The 22267-nt window shown below is 51.8% G+C and overlaps 1 protein-coding gene across 1 annotated transcript; it reads right to left on the minus strand.

Moving 5' to 3' along the window:
* Positions 1-8777: 8777 nt before the first annotated feature.
* DNAJC22 (DnaJ heat shock protein family (Hsp40) member C22) lies at positions 8778-14031 on the minus strand. The gene is made up of 3 exons (XM_004601805.2): positions 13684-14031; positions 11315-12267; positions 8778-9162 (listed from the first exon to the last, which is right to left on the minus strand). Exons 2-3 carry the CDS (start codon positions 12152-12154, stop codon positions 8977-8979), a joined length of 1026 nt encoding a protein of 341 aa, XP_004601862.1. The 5' UTR covers positions 12155-12267; positions 13684-14031; the 3' UTR covers positions 8778-8976.
* Positions 14032-22267: the final 8236 nt, after the last annotated feature.

Below are 22267 nucleotides of genomic sequence, written 5' to 3' on the forward strand. Positions count from 1 at the left end.
CCAAAAAAAAGCAAAAAAAATAAAAAGAAAAAAATAAAAGAAAATACTGGCTGGGGCCCAAGTGATAGCACAATAGGTAAGGAAGGCATTTGTTTGCCTGCAAGCGGTCAACCTGGGTTCAATACCCAGCACACTCCCTATGATCCCCCAAGCGTGCCAGGAGTCATCCCTGAGCAAAGAGTAAGCCCTGAGCATTGCCCAGTGTGCCCCCACCACTCCCCCTACCCCCAGGCCCCCAAAATACCAAAACTGGTTAGACAAGAATGCTGAATAATTCAGGGGGAAAGATTTCCAGAGGTATAATCACAGAAGGCATATGAATCTAAAAAATATATAAAGATCTTGCATTAGCAGGGAGAAAAAAAAGATGTATAGAAAAGAATGACTGGGGGCTGGAGCAATAGCACAGCGTTTGCCTTGCACGCAATCAACTCGGGTTTGATTCCCAGCATCCCATAAGGTCCCCTGAGCACCTCCAGGAGTAATTCCTGAGTGTACAGCCAGGAGTAAGCCCTGTGCATCACCGGGTGTGAACTGAAAAGCAAAAAAAAGAAAAAGAAAAGAAAAATGACCTAAAATTTCAGGATTCCTGGAGCACGTGGTACATTTGTGGCCGCGTGACCTCTCATACTCTAGCCCACTGATGGACCAAAAGTAGCACATATTTGTTTGGGCTTAACATACATGCTTATAATCTCTTATACAAGGGCATAAATGGCTTTCGAATGAAATACAACAATTTTCATACTTATGGTGGTGGGAAGGTGCATGGTGGTGGGATTGGTATTTGAATATTGAATGTAATGAATTATTGTGAGCAACTTTATAAAAATAAAATAAATTTTTTTAAAAAATTAAAAAGAAAAGAAAAAAAAGAATGACATCAGCAAAGGCAAGAATGTTAGAACAAATAAATACATTAATGGAAAAGAATTAGAATTTGGTTCTAAATTTTTTTGTTTTGTTTTGGTTCCAGGCAAGGTGGTGAGGGTTGGGCGGGGGAGGGGGGTGGGTGGCCACACCTGGCAATGCTCAGGAGTTACTCCTGACTCTGCTCTCAGGAATTACTCCTGGTGATGTTTAGGGCACCATTTGGGATGCTGGGAATCAAACCCAAGTTGGCCACGTGTAAGGCCCCTACCCTCTGTACTATCTAACCAACCCCTGGTTCTGATTTTTTTCAATTTCTTTCTCTTTTGGGGTGGAAGAGTGTCATACCCACTGGTGGTAGGGACCTGTGATGTCTGGGATTGAAACTGGGCTCCTGTGTGCAAAGCACAGACTCCAATCTATTGCACAATCTCTCTCCTCAGCCCTGAAATGATCCATTGCCTAGAGTCAACTGCTGGGTTTGAGTGATAGTACAGTGGGTAGGGCACTTGTCTTGCATGATGCTAACCTGGGTTTGATCCCATATGGTCCCCCAAACACTGCCAGGAGTGACTGCTGAGTTCAGAGGGAGGAGAAAGCCCTGAACATCCCTGGGGATGACCCCACAACTGACAAAAAAAAAAAAAAGAGAGAGAGAGAGAGAGAAAGAAAGAAAAGAAAAGAAAAAAAGCCAACTGCTAAGAGACATGAATTCCCAGTCACTGCATATAAAATAACATGGCGTGCCTGGCCCAGATTGAGCAGTTATTTGCTTTCCAATCCAACCACAAGGAAACAGTAGATTTACACTCAGCAGTAACAGCCTGCCCACCCTCCCACCAACACCCCCAGGGATGAAAGAAGAGGACAGCAAGAGAGATCCCAAGCTTCGGGCTTTTTTCGAGAGATTTTACAAAGGTTAAGGAGCATGCCTTGCATTCTCCGCCGACCCTGGTTCTATTTCTGGTACCACATGGTCCCCCAAGCATCACTAAATGTTGCCCTGGATGGCCCTGCGCACCACTGAGAGTGGCCCTGGAGGTCCCTAGGACCACAGGGCCCTTGCAGCACTGTATCTTGGAACTTTCACATTGAGTCACACAACCCAGTTCGCACAGAATCTCCTGAATGTCTCTCCAGGACTGTTTGAGGAAAAAAAGAGGGATGAGAAAGGGAGATAAAGAGAACTTGAGAGAGTGAGAGTGAGAGGAAGGAAAGAAAGCCATCTCCAAACTGGTAGTTATCAGTACAGAAATAGAGAGGGGAGGGTAACATAAGCCTCACTCTTCCCTAGAATGTGACTGGGAAGCATAAGACGCGACATTTGTAACCCCCCATGCCTTTGCCATTCCTCTACTGATACTAACTCATCTCAGCAGTGCCTAAAGAGAGATGCCCCTTAGAGGTGCTCACAGACTAACTGTGCCTGTTTAAGAGAGGGGGCTCCTATAGCCTCTCCCCATCCAGAAATGGGACTAAGGCCTAGTTCAGGCTTTGGCACTGCTCTGTTCTGTTGAAATTTATCAGTGACATTTACATCCACAAAGTTCAAAATGTAGCTTAAAGCTAGTATGCAGGTAAGCTGACTGACAATGGAAAAGGTGGGTGAGAGGTGGGGAGAAAAAAGAGAATTTTTTTTTTTTTTTTGCTTTTTGGGTCACACCTGGCTGTGCACAAGGGTTACTCCTGGCTCTGCACTCAGGAATCACCCCTGGCGGTGCTCAGGGGACCATATGGGATGCTGGGAATCGAACTCAGTTCGGCCACATGCAAGGCAAATGCCCTACCCGCTGTGCTATCGCTCCAGCCCCCTGAAAAAAGAGATTTGTTAAAAAAAAAAAAGGGAAAAGGGATAAGAGCAAGACGAAATTGAAATATATTCGCAATCAGCTAGAAGCCCTACAACAAATGTGCTGCTTCTGTTTCTCGAAACCCATGCCTGAGTGGGGTTTATACAGGGGCTTCTATAGGCACTTGACCTACACTCTGAAGTATGGTTCAATCCCCCAGCACTGCTTGAGCTTACTCCTGAGTATAAAATCAGGAATGAGCCTCAAGCATGACCAGAAACCAATAACTTTCAAAATAATAACATAGGGGCTGGAGCAATAGCATAGCGGGTAGGGCGTTTGCCTTGCACGCGGCCGACCCAGGCTGACCCAGGTTCGAATCCCAGCATCCCATATGGTCCCCTGAGCACCGCCAGGGGTAATTCCTGAGTGCAGAGACAGGGGTGACCCTTGTGCATTGCCAGGTGTGACACAAAAAGCAAAAATAATAATAATAATAATAATAATAATAATATAAAACAAATAACCTATCTTAGCAAAACAAGCACAATACCCAGTAAGTTGAAAGTTTCACTCCCTTACAGTCACTATAGAGAGATGTCAAGAATAACCTAATTTTTAAAAAATTGTCGTCTGAAGGTAGGAGCAACAGTACAGGGTGGGAGGGTATTTGCTTTATACTCAGTTGACCCAGGTTCAATCCCAGCATGCCATATGCTCCCCAAACAATGCAGGATAAATTCCTGAGTGCAAATCCAAGAGTAACCCCTGAGCATCACCAGGGTGGCCCAAAAAGAAAAAAGAAAAAGAAAATCATCTTCTGGAGTGAAAATAACTAAAGTAAAATTAGTAACATGAAAAGTGTCTTTAAGCCCGAGCAGCTGCACATCAACAGCTCCTTCGCTCCTAAAAGATTATGATCCTGGAGGCCCACTAACTACTTTTGGCACCCAGCGGCTTCTTGCAGAAATGCTCTAGACTATGAACTGAGCTACGGCCCCATGCTGCCCCGGGAGGGGAAAGGTTTTTCTCTCTCAGCCTTTCCTTTCGGTGGTGGCGTGGTGACCGCCATCTTATAGAGTCCATGGAGGTATGAACTTGCAGTGACGTGACTTCTGGCAGAAATTCCTCTGGACTTAATTACTAAAGTATCAGAAATCCAAAACGCAATAGCGGCCGCGAGACCTCTTATACTCTTCATTCTCAGCAATGGAAAACAAATGATCTAATGATGCCTTTTCGGCAGGTCTGATTGTTGGGGGAAAATTTCAAATAATAATAGTGAGTTTTCTGTTGAAATATTGAATGTAATCAAAGTAAAGAGAGAGTAAAGTGAAAATTATCAGCCACACAGGCTGGGGCAGGGGGGAACAGTGGGATGGGAGGTATACTGGGGTTCTTGGTGGTGGAACATGTGCACTAGTGAAGGGATGGGTGTTTGGTCATTGTATGACTGAGACTTAACCTGAAACCTTTGTAATTTTTTTCATGGTGATTCAAATAAAAAAAAAAAAAAGAAAGTGTCTTTTTTTTTTTGCTTTTTGGGTCACACCCAGCGATGCTCAGGGGTTACTCCTGGCTTTGCACTCAGGAACTACTCCTGGCGGTGCTTGGGGGACCATATGAGATGCCAGGGATCGAACCCGGGTCGGCCGCGTGCAAGGCAAACGCCCTACCTGCTGTGCTATCGCTCCGGCCCCAAAGAAAGTGTCTTTAAGCCAAGTTTATTCTCCTAGAAATAACTGATTAGAAAAAGGTGCCTCCATTGGTGCTTACCTGTGAGACACCTAAATCCAGCTTCTCGGGTCTCTTTTTTTCAGCTAATGGGGAGGACTGAATTCTGGGAAAGAGCCTGCTATGAAGATGCCTTTCCCAGATTCTAAAAAGAAGTGAAGGGACATAATTTATCCTGTGTCAACCCTAAGGCGCCATCTGCAGTTCTCTGCTGTGACTGCACTAAGCCTGTCTCCTAGTTTATTAAGATCACCCACTGTTAAAGAAATAAGAAAACCAAGAAATATTAAACTCAAGTCAGGGAATTCTCAAAAGCCTCCAGGGCCCTAGAGTAAAGGCAAACAGAAGACATGGCACCTATGACAACAGCTCAAGACCGTGGTCGGCTAGAAGCTCGATGAGCAACTAAAAAAAAAAGAAGCAAATAAATTCTTCAGGCTGCTTGATTTAAAGGATGATATATCATCCGGACCTTGAGAACTTAATAGCCCCGCAGCACCCCGTTCTGTCTGAACACATCTGACAATTGCATTTAGTTCTGGGCGCCACAATTTAAGAGCAATATTGACAAGAGCCATAAAAATGTTTGTACCCTTTGACCCCAGTAATTCCACCTATGGGAATTTATTCTGAAATAATTCAAGAGAACAGATGAATTAGACACATCAATGCAGCATTTTAATAACATAAAATATTATTTGTATCCTAAATGTTTTTCAAAGAGGGCATTATACAGCATTAAAATATAAATGAAATATTTGAAAAATATGTAAGATGGTGTATACTATGATTTTTTTTTTTTGGCTTTTTGGGTCACACCTGGCAATGCACAGGGGTTACTCCTGGCTCTGCACTCAGGAATTACTCCTGGTGGTGCTCAGGGAACCATATGGGATGCTGGGAATCGAACCCGGGTCGGCTGCGTGCAAGGCAAACGCCCTACCCGCTGTGCTATTGCTCGAGCCCCTAGATGGTGTATACTATGATATGGGATGAATATCGAAAACATGTTAAATAAAAGAAGCCAGACACAAAAGAAGACATACTGTATAATTGCATTCATTTAAAAGTTCATGGGGCTGGAGTAATAGTACATAGGACTGGGCAATTGCCTTGCACGTGGCAGACCGGGGTTCAATCCCCCAGCACCCCATATGGTCCCCTAAGCCCCACCAGGAATGATCCCTGACCATGAAACTAGGATAAAGCCCTGACCACAGCTGGGTGTGGCCCCAAAGCAAAACAAAAATTCAGGATAGGGGCTGGAGATGTGGCTCAGTAGTGAGGCCTTAGGTTTGACATGATTTCCTGAGCACTGCCAGGTCTGGTCCAACCACTCCTCCACCACCACCCTCCAGCAAAGAAAAAAGGTCTAGAAAAAGTAAATCTCTAGGAACACAAACTAGATCAGTGGTTACAAGACTGCAGAAGAGCACATGAAGAGTAGTGGTTGCTAGTGGATATGAGGTTTATTTGGTGGGTGGTGAAAATGTTCTGGAATTAGTATTGATGACAGCCCTTTGAGTATACAAAAAAAAAAAAACAACAAATTGAAGAGTTTAAAAGGTGAAGTGAGGGCTGGAGCAATAGCACAGCGTGTAGGGCATTTGCCTTGCACGCAGCCGAGCCAGGTTTGATTCCCAGCATCCCATATGGTCCCCTGAGCACCGCCAGGAGCAGAGCCAGGAGTAACCCCTGTGCATTGCTGGGTGTGACCCAAAAAGAAAAAAAAAGTGAAGTGAATGATATATGAACTATCATTAATATATATGCATATATGTAAAACATATGAATGTCTATAGATTTCGGGGAAGAGGGCCACACCAGCAGTCTGGGGGCTACTCCTGGCTCTGTACTCAGGCATTGCTCCTGGCAACATTCAGGGGACCATGCGGTATCCAGGGACTGAATTAGGGGTCAACTGTATGCAAGGCAAGTTCCTTAATCCTTATATTATTTCTTTAGTCCATGTGTATAGACTCTTTTAGTTTTACAAAATATATATATGCATTTGTTTATGAAATCTTCAAGATAATATACAATATATATAATTCAGTGAAAGGTGGAAAGCTATACAAAGGGTGTGTCCTTGATTCAATAATGTAAGGTTAATTATTCACATTTATGAGTGAAGATTTATAGAGATCATGGATAAATAAAAAAGTCTGATGACCTTCTGAGTTTGGAGGTGGGCAGCCATTGTTTCACTCTTCCAACAATTAAACATTTTCTTCCCAAGATAGTGTCCACAAGAGGGCAGACAAACCATTTTGCCAAATCATTTAGCACAAGTCCCAGCTGAAAAGTCAGGTACCCAGAATCCAATGCTGAAACAATCTCAAACGTAGACAAAGTCCAACTTCCTCACGACAAGAAACTACAGTGCTCTTAAACAAACTTAGAGGAAAAGACTGGAAGGAATTGAAATGAAGGGCAGGTTCTTGTCAAGAAAGGGTTTTTCCTTTTCCTTATATATAGAGATGACAGAACTAGAAAGAGATACAAGAAGCAATTTCAGAACAATAAAATTACTTAACAAATGAGGTTGGACAAGGGTATAGTCAAGTCAGCGGATTCTAGTTCAGAACTTCTTTTGAGGGACCACATCTGGCAGTGCTCTGATTTTTTTACTCGGGTCATTCCTGTGGTATTCAAGTAACCATAGAGTGCTTGGGATTGAACTGGGCTATGTGCAAAACAAGTGCCTGAGCCCCTGTGCTCTCTTCACTTGTATCACTTGTCATCCCATTGATCTTTGATTTGCCTGAGTGGGCACCAGTAATGTCTCCAATCGTCTCTGTTGAGTGCTAGTGTAGCCCAATGGTATCTGTTCGCTCCAGGAACACGAAGAGCCTCAAACTGTTCATTCAGTGTTTTGATGAAGAAATCTGACTATCTCATAGGTGGGTGGCCACACGGTCTTTTTTTTTTTTTTAAGTAACAGATTTTGTTTAGAGGTTTCTGAGGGAAGGAAGAAGGATAAGTGGGAGAGAGAGTAGTAAGAATAACGCGCTCAAGAGAGAACGCAGGCTTCTCCAAGGGTGGAGAGAGCTCTACACACATCCTAGCACTGGACACGAAAGCATGAAAGTACACATCTCAAGGGGGGAGATGCGGGCGACACATGTGCTCGGCCATGTGGGCACAAGCAGCACAGGGGCTCAAGCAGCATATGCGCCCACACGGTCTTTTGATGTCCCGTGGAATCTAGTCGGATTCCATGTGGAAAACAGTAACAACAATGGGTCTCATTCGCCTGTACTATCTTATTCCTCTTGTCACAGCATAGTATGTGAAATATTTGCATATTTCTCCAGCAATTAGAGTGCTTTACACATTGAAATTTAAAAGTTAAGTAATCTGGGACCGGAGCGATAGCACAGCGGGTAGGGCATTTGCCTTGCACGCGGCCGACCCCGGTTCAATCCCCGGCATCCCATATGGTCCCCCAAGCACCGCAAGGAGTAATTCCTGAGTGCAAAGCCAGCATCGCTGGGTGTGACCCAAAAAGCAAAAAAAAAAATTTTTTAATAAAAAAAATTAAAGTTAAGTAATCTGCCTCTGCCTCATCAATGTAACAGGGATAAGATAAAGTAGCACATTCTTTAAAAGATTTGTATTGGTTTTAGGAGCCAGAAAGATAGGACAGAGGGCAGGGTGTTTGCCTTGCATGCAGCTGACCCAAGTTTGATCTCTGCGATCTCATATTGTCCCTGAGCACCGCCATAAGTGATTCCTGAGTGCAGAGCCAGGAGTAAACCCGAAGTATCACCAGGTGTGCCCTCCACCCCACAAAAAAAGATTTGCATTGGTTTTATACTGTCTTTAGACTTCATGATTTTGTTTTGACGCTACCCCTGACAACTGCCTGGGCTCTGACCCTCCCGACATGCTACCAAGGGAAAAGAGGCAGGAATATAATAGTCAAGAAACTAGAGAGGCTTGGGGCTGGAGCAATAGCACAGCGGGTAGGGCGTTTGCCTTGCATGCGGCCAATCTGGGTTGATTCCCAGCATTCCATATGGTCCCCGGAGCAGCGCCAGGAGTAATTCCTGAGTGCAAAGCCAGGAGTAACCCCTGTGCATTGCCAGGTGTGACCCAAAAAGAAAAAAAAAAAAGAAATTAGAGGGGTTTACGAGATAGCAGATAAGTCACTTGCCTTGCATGTGCCTGAGCTGGGTTTGATCTCCCATACCATACACGGCCCCCTCCCTCCCACAGGACCTCTCGGAGTAATCCCTGCACACAAAATCAGGAATAAACCCTGAGCAACACTGAGTCGTGACCTAAAATACCAAAACCCCAAAACAAGACAAAAGAATTCAGGAATTTAAAACACAAACACAGTCTTCTACCACTATCGCTTTGTTACCCCTTTTGGGCCACACTTAGCAGTGCTCAGGAGACCTGCAGGATCAGTCCACCTTTTCTGTCACTGCTTTCTCAGCCCTTTAAGTTTTTCTCTTCACTGCAAGCAGACTACTTAATGCTGTTGGGAGGCCCAGTGTGGGCAGAGCTGGGCTGGGGCAAGCTGTTTTGGTTCGCTAGGAAGAGTCCATCCTCTAGGGAAAGACTTTTTTTCTCAGCTCCAGGCTCTCCTGGGTTTCCTGGGTTGACTCAGGACTTCATATGCCTCCTGGATCTCCAGGAAGTGCCGCTGAGCCTCCTCTGGTTGGTGGCGGTTGTGGTCAGGGTGCCAGAGTTTCACCAGCTCGTGGAATCTTTGGTCTATTTCTTTATCTGTGGCCCCCTCTGAGATTCCCAAGACCTTAGGAAAACAGAAACCAACAAATTAGAGCCCCCAGACACTGCCATCGCATCTGCTCTCCCCATGCTGTGTTGCTCAAACCAGCCTAGGGAGCTGGAACTGGTGGGCAGGTCCAAAGTTTCCCAGGAGACTTTGCCCCTGGGAAAGGCCCAGAGTCTCAGACAGGCTCAGCCTGCTTCAGCTTTTGTTGTTGTTTTGAGGCCACACCCAGAGGTGCTCAGGGCTTTCTCCTGGCCCTGAATTCAGGGATCACTCCTAGCAGGGCTTGGAAAACCACATGTTTTTTGGAACATAATAGAAACTAGTCAGCTGTGCGCAAGGCAAAGGCCTTACCAGTAGTATTATCTCTCCAGCCTCGGGACCTGTTGACAATTTCTGAATCTCAAGGCAAAAGCCAGGATTTCACTTTAATCATGCTGTTCATTCTCCAACCTGGAACTTCACTGTCACTGTCACTGTCATCCCGTTGCTCATCGATTTGCTCAAGCAGGCACCAGTAACGTGTCTATTGTAAGATTTGTTGTAACTGTGTTTGGCATATCAGATACGCCACGGGTAGCTTGCCAGGCTCTGCCATGCGAGCGAAATACTCTTGGTAGCTTGCCAGGCTCTCCCAGAGGGGCAGAGGAATCGAACCCGGGTTGGCTGCGTGCAAGGCAAATGCCCTATCAATGCGCTATTGCTCCAGCCCGGAACTTCACATCCCTGACAATATCTCCTTGCAAGAGAAATAAGCATATATGTACCAGAGACATGTACAAGACTGTTCACAGCAGTTTTATTAATAGTCCCCAGCTGGCCACAATCCAAATGTTTGGGGGCTGGGGTTGTAGCGAACTATGTATATGTAAAACCCTGGGTTTGATCCTCAGTATCACCAAAACCGAACAACCAAGGGTGGATATGATATCGAGATGGTACTGTCTTACAGTGAGGTTCATATAACAATGAAAATAGGGGCCAGAGAGACAGTACAGTGGACAGACTGCTTGCCTGTACATGACTGACCCAAGTTTATCTCTGGCATCCCATATAGTCTCCCAAGCCCACCAGAAGTGATCCCTGAGTGAAGAGCTAGGAATAACCCCTGAGCACCCACTGATGTGGCCCCTGATAAAACAACAAAAACCCCAATGAAAACATTTTACAACTGCATTCAACAGTATAAAGACATCTCACAAACATATTTAATAAGTCAGACATTGTAAAAATGGAAATAAAAATAACAGAGGGGTTAGAGAGGTAGTACAGAAGGTATGGCACTTGTCTTGCACCTAACCAACCTGGGGTTGATCCCCAGGATTCCCTATAGTCCCCTGAACACTGCTAGTAGTCCCTGAGCACAGAGCCAGGAATAAGCTCTGAGCACAACCAAGTATGGCACAAAAACCAAAAAATCAAAAGAAGGGGCTTAAGTTATAGTATAGCGTATAAGGCATTTTCCTTGCATGCAGCCAATCTTGGCACCCCATATGGTTCTCTGAGTCCGCCAGGAGTGATGCCTGAGCAGAGACCCAGGAGTAACCACAAAAAAAAGCCAGGTGTGACTACAAAACAAAAGAAAACAAAAGACAGAAGTCAGATATGAAAGTGAAATATTCCACTTACATGAGGTTCAAAAATGGGCAAAACTGGGCGAGAAATATAGCAAAAGGGATTTAGGCAGGTTGCCTTGCATATGGCCCCCTGAGACAACCAGGAGTGATCTCTGAGTGCAGAGCTATGAATAATCCCTGAGCACTACCAGATACAACAAAAATTTAAAAATTTTAAAAGGAGCAGGGAGGCAAAACTAATGTTGCCTCGGAAATCAGACTAGAGGTCTGATTAGAGGTCACCTCTGAGGCAAGAAGTACAGATTGAGAGGGCCAGGCAGTAACCTTTGTAGACCTAGAAATACGCAATACGTATTTCTGAATAGTGATCACATAGATGTATATTACCGATGCTTTGTATGTTCTGTTCAATTAAAAGGAATGATTTACAGTATAGTTTCCCGACTAATGATTAGATTTCATGCGCCTTCATCTAGTACACAAAAGCACAAAGAAGCCAGAGCATCCTCTGGGCCAGCTATGAAAACAATCCCCAAGGAGAATTAGTCTGACTCACAGAGCCATCCCAGACTTGAAGGAGAGGAAGAAAATCTTACCTGGTAAGCCAGCTGACGTTTCTCATCTTGAAAACTTTGAACAAATTCATAGAGCTTGTCCCACTCCTGAAAGGAGCTGCTGCTAAAGCCGGGATCCCCCACCAAGAGCCTCCAAACCCGGTAAGGCAGGAGGCAGGCAGACTCCAAGAAGTGACCAAGGAGGGGGAAGAAGCTGAACCAACTCAAGAAAGAGCCAAGGGTCTCTGCCACATAGCTGAGGGTGGCAGTGGTGTGACACAGGGCACTGTATGCCAAGGGGCCAGTGAAAGCAAGGTAAGCCAAGCTCAGACGGTAGAGTCGCACGCCAAGTGTCTCTGACCTCACAGAGGCTTTGTAGCGGCGATGCTTCTGAGCTGCGATGCTGGCTGCTAAGCTGATGGGCAGGATGGCAACTGGGCGTCCATAGAAGATGGGGGAAGTAAGAAAGGCTGCCCCGAGCGTGTTCTTGACATCTGAAGTCTGGTTGCCAACGGCAGCCACCAGCAAGACCCCTAAGCCAACTGCCAGGGGGAGGCCCACAATATAGAAGTTGGCCATGAAAGAAAGACTAATGAGAGCCACAAGGCCAAAATAGATGCCCACTATCGTCTGCGCCGCAAAGCGGATGATACTCAGTGGGGGCCTCCCCCGACCTGTGCTCTGCCTGTGCCCTTGGGCTCTGTTGGCCTGGGCTACAAAGCTTGGGAGCTTCCAGAACTCCCACAGCCAGCCCAGCCCGCCACCCCCCAAAGTAAGCATCCAGAGCAGTGCGTGGCTGTCCCGCCCCAAGTACAGGTGATGGAGTCCGGCAGGGCCCCCCACAGCCCAGAGCGCATAGGTCACCAGGAGACCCTTGGCCATTCTTTGCAGAAAGGGTGTCAGCACAGGTCCAAGGAACCCAGGCACCACTACTAGTGAAGATTGGGATCCTCTGTAAGATTTAGGACTGCCATGGCCAGAGTTATCCTCAGACCCTAAGAGAAAGGAAAAAATAATGGTAAGACAATAGTCAAATTCCAGAACAGTAATCACTTCTCTTTCCAAATCAGAATCCAATGCAGGAAGCAGATATCTGGTTCAATAGGTAAAGTGCTTGACTTGCCTGTGGTCGGCCTGCTCGATTGCTGGCGCTGCCAGGAAACACCTCCAAGCATGGAGCCAGAAGTCCCTGCCATCCCCATCAGGTGTAGCCTCAAGCCCCAAAAATAGAAGATTCTTTTTCTTTTTTTGCTTTTTGGGTCACACCCAGCAATGTTCAGGGGCTACACCTGGCAGTGCACTCAGGAATTACTCATGGTGGTGCTTGGGGGACCATATGGGATGGTGGGGATCGAACCTGGGTCAGCCATGTGCAAGGCAAATGCCCCACCCGCTGTTCTATCTCTCTGGCCCAAATAAAAGGGAAAAAAAGAATAAAAAAACTAATTCAGATCTTCCTGAGGGTCCCTGAAATACTGGTTCTCCTATACCTACATCAACAGCTACAGTGAGGTCAAATTTGGTGGAGAAATAATTTCAGTTTGATAACTGAGAATACACAGACAAAAAAACCAACAACAGAAAACCCATAAAAACACAAAAGCTTAAATTTTACTTCTCTCTCATGCCACTGACTCCTGGGACATAAACAGGAAATAAAGTAAACAGAAGTGACATAGAAGGTCCTTCAAAGTTGCTACACACTTTTAACATCTCTTACACCACTCCTCAGCCCAGTTCCTTTTGGGGGCCTTCAGATACTCAGGCAAGCTTTAGGGTACTCTCTCCAGCTCCCCAGCTCTCCAGGACAGGAAATCTTCCCCAGTCAAACTTAAAAGAGCTTTTTAATTCCTTCTACTTAAAACAAATCCAGAAAATCACTTCTTGTTTGCTTGGTTTTGGGCAGTACCTGGTGGTGTTCAGGGTTTACTCCTGGCTCTGTGCTCAGGGTCACTCCTGGTCGGTGCTAGGGAGGATCAGAAATGGCCACTAGGTACAACTGGAGTCGGCTGATGCAAGGCAAGTGCTCTATCTCTATGCTATCTCTCCTTTCCGGAAGAAAATTACTCTATTGGTATGTGGTGGGGGAGGGGGTCACACGTTAGTGCTCACAGCTACTTCTAGCTCCATGCTCTGGGTGGCTCTTGTTGCTGCTTAGGAGACCGGGAGTTGCCCGGGTACTAACCCGGCCTCCAAAATGCAAAGGCCGCCTGCTGAGCTGGCTCTCTGGCCCTGGAAAAGTACATTTTGACCTAGGCCCTGACACCCCACAATTCAACCACCTCCTTCCCTGGCAGGCTTGGAAAATTTCTCCAAAATCCAGCACTTCAAGCCGAAGCGCCCAAGAGCCACTGGTGCTCCCCGACTGGCTTCATGAGCGCTGCCGCGACCGCTCGTTCCCGGGACCGTACCTGCGTCCCTGGCTCCCTGCGGTCACACCAGGCTTCTCCGCCGACCGCACAGCCAAAAAGGGCCTCTCGCAGCTCCCACTTCAGCCGGGCGGACTTTGGCTCCCAGTATTTGCCGTGTCAGGAAGTCGGCTCGGGCTGCGACTCAGGCCCCTCCCCGAGCCCCGTGGGCACCGCCGCACACACCCCCAGTCACCTCTAGGCTCGGGCTCCTCCTGCCGCCCTCGGGCCCCGGGCTCAAGGGTTCCCGGGCACCCAGAGCCGCGCGCCCACTCCCGGCCGAGCGCCTGCACGCGAGCCCCGCGGCCGCCAGGTGGCACTGCGGCTAGAAGAAGCGCGAGTCGGGCGGGTCTCCAGGTTCACCTTGTCCAGGGGCTGGGGCAGAGCTGCCCTGTGCGGTCCCCTTGAAACACAAAAATACGACGTCGGGGGTCCTTTCCCACCCGCACAAATGTAAGATGACTCCCTCCTCACCTCAGATTGCACTGTTTTCTCTCGTTCAGCTCTTACTGCCCTTGAGTCCTGACTTGATGGTTCCACTCCTCTAATTCCTTGGTGGCTCCACTTCGAGTTTCTCTAAGCCCCACAGGCTTCGGAGGATCTCTGCCGCCCCCCTCGCCTCGAGTCGGCCTCCAGAGTGGGAACACTATCTCTAGACCTGAGCCTGAAACCTGAGCAGGAGCCCCGAGCCTGCTGTGCACAGGCTGTGCACGAGGCAGAGGCCAGCAGAAAGGACAGGTGGCTAGAGGTGAGGCCGTCGCCCCCCTCTGGCATCGACGCGGGCAGGGAGCTGGGATGCAAAATGCTGGGATGCAAAATGCCTTCACTGCAGTGAACCGGCTCCAGCCCTGGTTCTGCTACGTGACCTTGGCCAAGTCAAACGCTTCTTAGGCCCGTTTCCTTCTGTAAGGAGAGGCTTAGCGTCCCGATGTGTGTCAGCCTTGATTTGGGAGGGTTATGGGTGTGTGTGGGGGCGTCGCCCCGCTCACCGGGCTGAGCGCATCTGCTCCCTCCACCCGTCCACAGCCGCCCTCGGTCCTTCTCCGGGCCCGGAGGGAAGGCGACTCGCCCGAAGGCTCGCGGAGAGCCCCAGCGAGACGCAGGAGCAGCCGGCGTGGGTGCGGCGCGGACAGGAGCGCTGAATAATGAATGAGACTTAATTGGGCCCGCGCTGAGCAGCGGCGCGCTAAGCTGGGCAAACAGCTCGGGCGGCGGAGGCGGCCGCTGGACAAACAAACTAGCCGTGGGCTCGGAGCGGGCTGGGAGGGGCAGCTGGCCGGGTGGGCGCCGCGGCGGAAGGGGGAGGGAAGGGCGGCCGCTGGCTTCGCGACTGGAGGCCCCGGGCGTGCGGGGCTGCGTGGGGACCCCCGAGAGCGGAGGTCCCGCGGGCGAGGACTGGAGAGGGCGAGGCGTGGCTTGTGTCGCTGGAGCGCGGGGCCCAAGGGCGACAAGAGCGCGCGGGGAAGATGGAGAACCGCGTGGAGGGCGGAGGCGAGAGGGGAAATGGGAGGAAAAGGCGCGCCCGGGAGGGGCCGCCGGGGTGAGCGTCGGGGAAAGCGCCGTTAGCCCGGGGAGAGACAAGAGCGATGGGGGCGGCGGCGCGGGGCGGCGCGCGGGGCCGGGCGAGGGATCGGAGAAGAGTCGAGGAGAGGGACGGGAGGTGACCGGAATGCGAAGGAGCGGGCGGGCGGGAGGCGCCCCCTGCTGCCGCCTCGCCCCGCCGCGCGCCCGCCCCGCTGCTCGCCAGCCGCCCGCACTCACTTTGTCACAATTACGGGGCCGTCACTCGGCCCGGATTGTTTTTCCCCAAATTGTTGTTCTGTAAACTGGCGCGGGGTAGGGAGGGCGGAGGACTCGGTGACAAGCCCAAGTGGGGAGGGGCGGGAGCCGCGAGCTGAGCTCACCCACCACGAAGGCGGGGCGGGCAGGTGGCTCCCGAGGACCCTCGCCATCCGCCCTCGGCCCCCGCGTGGCCGCACGCCCTGCGTTCCCCTCCCCAGCTGCGGCTGCCTGGGCTGGAGCCCGGGCGCCACCGGGGAAGCATTAGGTGGGGCCCAAACTTCCCGGGTCTCCGAGTCTCTTTTGTCCCTGACTGCCGTGGTCACTAGCAGAAGGGATCCTCCCCAGGGTCGCCACCCCAAGTCCCCTCCCTCGAATGCCCGCGTCCCCGGGGCCTCCCAGCCCGGCTCGGCGTTACCCGGTGCCCGCGCCGCCTTGCCGGCCCTGAATACCGCAAACATCTGTTGCGCGCCCCCAGTGAGCCGGAGACTGCAGCCGCCTCCCCCCGCCCGCCCTGCCCGGCCCGCCCGGCCTGTCGGCTTCGTGACAGCCGCCGCCGAGGCGCAGGCCCCGCGGGAGCGGCCGGAGAGGCGCGGCTGCGTGGTTGGCTCCGACGCCGGCCTCCCCGGCGGCTCCGGGGGCAGCGGAGGGTGGAGGCCGCTGAAGCGCGACCGGAGCAGGCCCGCAGAGTTGGCAGAGCCGGGCGGGGGGCAGGGGCGGGGCGGGGCGGGCTGCGATCCATCTCTGGGGCCTGTCGTTCTCCTCATTCCTGCGCCCAGGGGCTGGGGGGGGCGGGGCCCCGCCCGGCTCCGCGCGCCTGGACGCAGTTGGCTCCCCGCGGCCCCCTCCCCCAGTCCGGGTGATTTACACGCGGGCTCGGCGCGGCGGCCGCTTCCCAATCAGGAATATCGACCCCGGGCGGGGCCCCCGGGCCGCATCGATCCCTCTAAGGCTCGGGATTTAAAAATGTCAAATTTGCCTTTTCCAGGCGGGCGGAGGGGGCAGGGGCCTGAAGAAGGGCGGCTGGGGAGGAGGGCGCGGGGTGGGGGGAACAGCGGGGCATCGACCAAGCCTCTGTGCCCGGAATGAGAAGTGACCTGGCCAAAGCTGGGCCCTGGCACTAAGCAGCCTTCCTGGGTTGCCTCTGGATGGACAGAAGGGAGTCTTGCTCCCTATTCCTGTTGCCATGGGCCCTACAGTTGCACCGGCATAGTCCTGGAAAGAGATGCTTCAGAGGAACAAAGAGACCCCAAAATGTGGGACACAGATTTGGTAGTTATCCATAAATGTAGGTTCATGCACACAGGAGAGGTTTGGAAACACAGAGACCCTGAGGGGGGGAAGGAAAGGGGAAGCCACACTTGCTGAATGAAACAGGACCAGAGATCCAGAATCACCCCAGCTCTAGAGAGAAGGCCCAGGCTCAATCTGTGAATGCGCTGGAGTTGGGGAGGAGAGAAGAGAGAAAGCTCAGGGAGGAAAGAATTACTGTGGAAGAGAGTTAAACACACTTAGCATTATCCCAAGGTGTCACTACTGAACTTGAGACTCCTCAGAAAAAAAGGGTCTATGAGGAGAGGTGCATGCTCTTGGGGCCCTGAGGGTCTGTCCTCCCATCCCAGAGACCTGCCCCCTCACCCACCCACCCACCTGGGAACAGCCAGTCAGAAATCCCATCCCATGTGGGACAGGCCATCCTATATTCGAGAGGGCTGCGCTTGGGAAACTCAGCAGTGACCACTTTCTTCTCTGGACTTACCCAAGGTGTCTTCAGACGTTGAGGACATCAGCCACTCCTTCCAGGAAGCTTGGGTGACAATTGATGTTTGGGGCAAAGTGGGTGATGGGAGCACTTGCCTAGACCAGCGTTGTCACAGTTAACATCTCTCCCCACCCCCAGCAGCACACCTCAGCTGTCACCATGCACACTGCCATTTCCTACAGGACTGGAGACGGAGCTGACAGAGAGCTGGTTACTGTGAGTGTGGGGAGGGGGTACAGGCACCCACAGGAGAGGCGACAGCTCATCTTCAGACACATGCAGCACACCCGTAATGACAAAATCAGGATCACACATTCCTACACCAAGACACAGTCACTGACCCCCCCCTCCCAAAAGCCTCCATCAATCCCTGTCACCTCCTACTCGCTGCCCAGTCTTAAAGCCTGTATGTATGCCTTTCCTTGCACTTTCTCTCTTAAATGGCCTAACCTGTGAGGAAGGCTGGAAGGCTGGTTTTCTGGTGTTTTGGTGTTTTGTTTTGTTTTGTTTTTCTTTTGTACCTCTTCCCCATCAAGCTTCCTAAATTCTACAAGAGGCCGAGCACCTGAGCTCTAGGAAGTCAAATACCCAGAGCAGAGCAGAGAAGAGGGAGCTAACCTGGTGTGGGGGTGGGAGGTGGTGTTAAACGCCCCGGGATCCTCTCCCTCCTGCCACTGGACTCTTTCCCAGCACGTCCACGTCCACGCACGGGCCGCCGTGCCGCCGGCCGACTGTCAGCGGAGTAATGAATGCGCGCTCCCGACCCCAGCCCCCCCTCCAAGTCGTTCATCACTGCCAGTGCCGCCCCCAGCTCCGGAGCCCGCGGGAAAGGCTAAGCGGCCAGGGCGGCAAGCACCCCTCTTCCACTACCTCCCCACTCGACCACTAATTGTCAGATTGAGATGTTGATTTGTCAGCTGGGAGCCAGCGCCGAGACTTCTGCAGTAAACCCGGCCTTCTTGAACTTCCTTTGGGCACTATTCGGGCTCGCTCAAGCCCGGAGCTTTGCTGGTTTTGCTTTTATTGGGTTTTTACCCCGCTTTTTCTGTCACACCCGGCGATGCCCAGGGGTCACTCCTGGCTCTGCACTCAGGAATTGCTCCTGGCGGTGCTCAGGGGGAGCGTATGGGATGCGGAGGATTGAACCCGGGTCAGCTGCGTGCCCGGAGCTTTTCTGGATCTGATGTGGATGGATGCTTTGGATTTTCACTCCGGAGACCAGGGAACAGAAGCGCAGTACCGTTGTAGTCCGGTAGAAGGCGCCCCGGGCCATAGCGCCTCAGTTTCCCCAAGGGGCTCGTCAGGGGCGCAGTGCCACAGGTACAGACCCAAGCCCTAGGACTTTGTCCCCAAGTCCCCCAGGAGAGGGCGCCTGCAGCTGGAGTCCCCGCTTCCCTCTGAAGGCGCTAGGCAGCCTTCCCCTCGGCCACCTTCAGGGAGAGCCCCGGGCCAGATCCTGCCCTCTCTCCCCCAGGTGCCTTCGGCTTCCAGCGGTCCTCCGCTCAGCCTCGGGTTACAGGTTCGCCCTCCCCTCCCCTAGGCGCAGAGGCTGCGCTCCCACCCGCCTCCCCTCTCCAGCCCGGGCCCCGGAGCTCCCGGGGCGGCCGGCTGAGTGACGGGCGACCGGTGATTATGCGGCGGGGGGAGCGGGGTGCGCCGCGGGCGGCAGCGCTGACCCTTCACATTTCCGATCCGCCGGGACCCTCATCCATCCGAAGCTGCTCTTTGTCTGGCCGCCTAATTGCCGGCGGACAGGATGGATGGCGGGACCGACAGCCGCGGAATCCCTAATAAAGGCCGCGGCCGCCGGGGAGGGAGTGCGGGAAGGAGGGGGAGCCAGAAAGAAGGGATGTGAAAAGGTGGGAGGAAGCTCCGGGCCGCGGCCGCTGCTTCCAGCCCTTCCGCTGCGCGCATCCGCGAACCGGCCGGCGCGGCTGCAGGTCGAGATGTCGCGGGAGACAGGGGCCTACGGGCTGTGAGCTCGAGCTTGCCGGGGGTGAAGAGCCAGCAGGCGCCCCGGGCACAAGGCTCACGGAGGGTGGAAGGCGTTTAGCCAAGCCCTCGAGGCTGTGAGCTGGCGCTGCCCACTAGACTCCCGCTGTCCCGGCCGGCTCCCTCCCTCGGCGGCCCGCACCACCCCTCCTCTGCCCACCTGTCCGTCTCCCTGAGCAGGATCCAATATCCCCGCCGAGAAATGAGGGGTCTGACAGCTGTCTGTGCGGCCGCTTGCCACATTTCATTAACTGGAGGCTGGAGCAGGCGGGAGGTGGTGGCGCGTCTCTGCGGCGGCGAGGGAGGCTAGGGCGACAAGCCACACCTGGGCAGCGGTCAGAGACCAGATCGACAGCCTCCCTGGCCTGTGAGACATCCCCTCCCCGCCCCACAGAAGCAGTCTCTACCCGCCGTCCTGTGAACCCCAGCCCGCACAACTCTGGGAAGGCCGGCAGGGCAGGGAGCCACCCGGCCAGTGACCACCGGAGGGCCTGGGAGCAGCTTCAGGCGGGGACTCCCTGGCCCTACTGAGTCAACTCTCGGTGCCCTGAGCTCTGAGGTCCTGACCGGTTTCCCTGGCTGGCAGACCCAGCCACCTCCCTTTGTGAGAGCACATTTCTCTCACCACTTCATTTCCTTCCTCTCCTCTTCCCTGCACCCCCCTCGGCCACTTGAGGTCTCCGAAGCTCTGGGTGCTGTGTCCTTTAGCTAACAACCGAGTCCCTGTTGGGCTGGCAGACAACACCATCCTGCTGGGGACCCGAGGAACCAAGGTCCTGTGCCGCAGACATGGCCCTTAGAGTGGACTAATTAAATGGGCTAATTAGAAAGGGCTAGTCCCATCCTCTCCCCTCCACTCTGCTGTGCGGCTCTCCACTCTCCTGGGCTCGAGCCCAGTCAGAACCCTAGCGTTAGCATGGGGAACTCTTCTGGCTGACACAGGACAGACCTTGCTTGCTAGGTTGGCCCAGTTTCTGCCTCTGTAAAACGGAGACAATAGAGATGTCTCTTAGGCTGCTGTCAGGAATTATCCCCCTCAAAGAGACTGAACACTCTGGAGCATTCAGTCTCTTTGCTCAAAACACCTTACCAGGTGGACAAAGCTACTTTCTCCTCATGGGGGGGGGGACATTGTATAGAGTGGTCTTGATATGGGAGATGAAATGAAAGGTAGTGTGTGGGGAGGGAGATCCCTACAGCCAATGACCCTGAAAGTTGCAAGAAGGAGGAGGAGGACAAAAGGCACTTCCTTAGGTTTATTGGGGGTGGGGGGTACACAGCCAGGTTGCATCACACACAGTGATGCTCAGGGTTTACTGCCTGGCTCTGTGTGCAAGGGTCACTCCTGGCTGTACATGGGGAACCATATGTAATGCCAGGGATTTAAACAGGCTCTACTTCAAGCAAGGCAAGTGCCTTAACCCCCATACTGTGTCTCTGGACCCACTTCTTTAGATCTTAATGTAACGTCAGCCACCTGGCTCCTCCCCTCTCACAGCTGAGGAAACTGGCTTGTGAACAACATTGGAGGTAATGGGGAGATGACACTGCTGGGATGTTCCCTGTCCAGAGTGCTCTAAAGCTCATCTCCTCACCCTTTCTCTTCCCTTGAGGGGTCTGGGTCAAGGAGTGTGGGAGAAGAAATAAAAAGAAAGAACCTTCAAGGAGCCAGGACCTTTCCACTAGACTTCATAAAATTTTAACATGAAAACTTCCACAGAGCAGAAGGCATGGATCACATGCAAATCATATGCTAATCACACACAAATGCAAAATCGGGTCCTTAAAACTCTGACAAACACCTGACTAGAAATCCTGGGCAAATCCTTGGGAGATCCCATGGTTCCAGGAGGGAACAGGAGGGGTGGGTTTCATTTAGGGTCAAGTTATGGAATTGGGATTCCTTTTTTTATTTTGTTTTGTGTTTTTAGTTTTGCGCCCCCCCCCCCGCTCTGTGCTCTGTGGTCACTCCTGATGGGGCTCTTGGAACTATACGTGGTGTGGTGCTGCGATTGAACCCGAGGTAGCTGTGTGCAAAGCAGGCAAGTGCCCTGCCTGTTATACTATCCTTCCAGCTAAGATTCATTTTCATGTTTGGAGAGTCAACGTGTATAACTTGGATTAGGGTCTAGTCTAGTGCAGGTTGATGGGCGGAGACTAAGGTAGGGTGCACGCTAGACTGTGCTTTTATAGAGGACATTTGGTAAAGGCTTCTTCCAGTCCGTCCCATAAACCTGTCCCCACCTCCATTGCCCCTTTATTGTCCTGTAGTACATCCTTTCCGCCTACTTCCCCTTCCCAAGCACTCTACTTTCCTGAGTCCTTCCAGATCCTTTTTTATTTTTATTTTTCATTTTTTGGGCCACACTTGTGATGCAGTTACTCCTGGCTCTGTGCTCAGGAATTACTCCTGGCGGTGCTCAAGGGACAGTATGGGATGTTAAAGATCAAAGCCAGATTGGCCACCTGCAAGACAAATGTTGTACCAAGACAAATCAAGCCCTTTCTAGTTTCTGGGGAGTTCTGGGTTCATAATATTAGGATCCAGTTTGTGCCCCAGTATTTCCTCTTGAACCCAGATGCTTGGCTTCTGGCCCCAGGAGCACTGGCTGGTTCTGACCCTACCCAGATCCCTCCTTGGCCGAATGTGACAGCTGCAGGGGAAGCAGTAAGGACCTGGTGAGCTGGCAGCTTCATTCCAGAGCGTGGGGAAAGAGCAACAGAACATGAATAAATTCATGGAGCCGGCCCCTTGGCTCCCTGTGAGCCCAGCCTGCTCCCCCCCCACACCCCCGCTGCTGCCACAGTCCTGCCGGTCACGGCAGCTCACAGCCTGGGCGGGGATGGGGGGAGAGGGGAACAAGAGACCGGGAAACTGACAGACTGAGGTGAGGGAAGAGGCTCAAAAAAAAGAGGGTTCAGTGAGTGGGGCGGGTAGGTGAGGGAGGACAGAGAAGGGGAGAAGGAAGAAGAAGGGGGCATGACCTGGGGCCTGTGGGGCTTGAGGATCAGGCAGGGGTGGCCAATGGGAGCCCCGCATGCTCTCCTCTCCGA

This window comes from Sorex araneus, chromosome 2 (genome assembly GCF_027595985.1).
Source record: "Sorex araneus isolate mSorAra2 chromosome 2, mSorAra2.pri, whole genome shotgun sequence".
Taxonomy (NCBI): domain Eukaryota; kingdom Metazoa; phylum Chordata; class Mammalia; order Eulipotyphla; family Soricidae; genus Sorex; species Sorex araneus.

Coding starts and splice junctions, on each gene's coding strand:
- DNAJC22 (XM_004601805.2), bottom strand. CDS start 12,154: ATGGCCAAGGGTCTCCTGGTGACCTATGCGCTCTGGGCTGTGGGGGGC. Junction 9,163..11,314: donor AACGTCAGCTGGCTTACCAG/GTAAGATTTTCT, acceptor TGTTTTCCTAAG/GTCTTGGGAATCTCAGAGGG.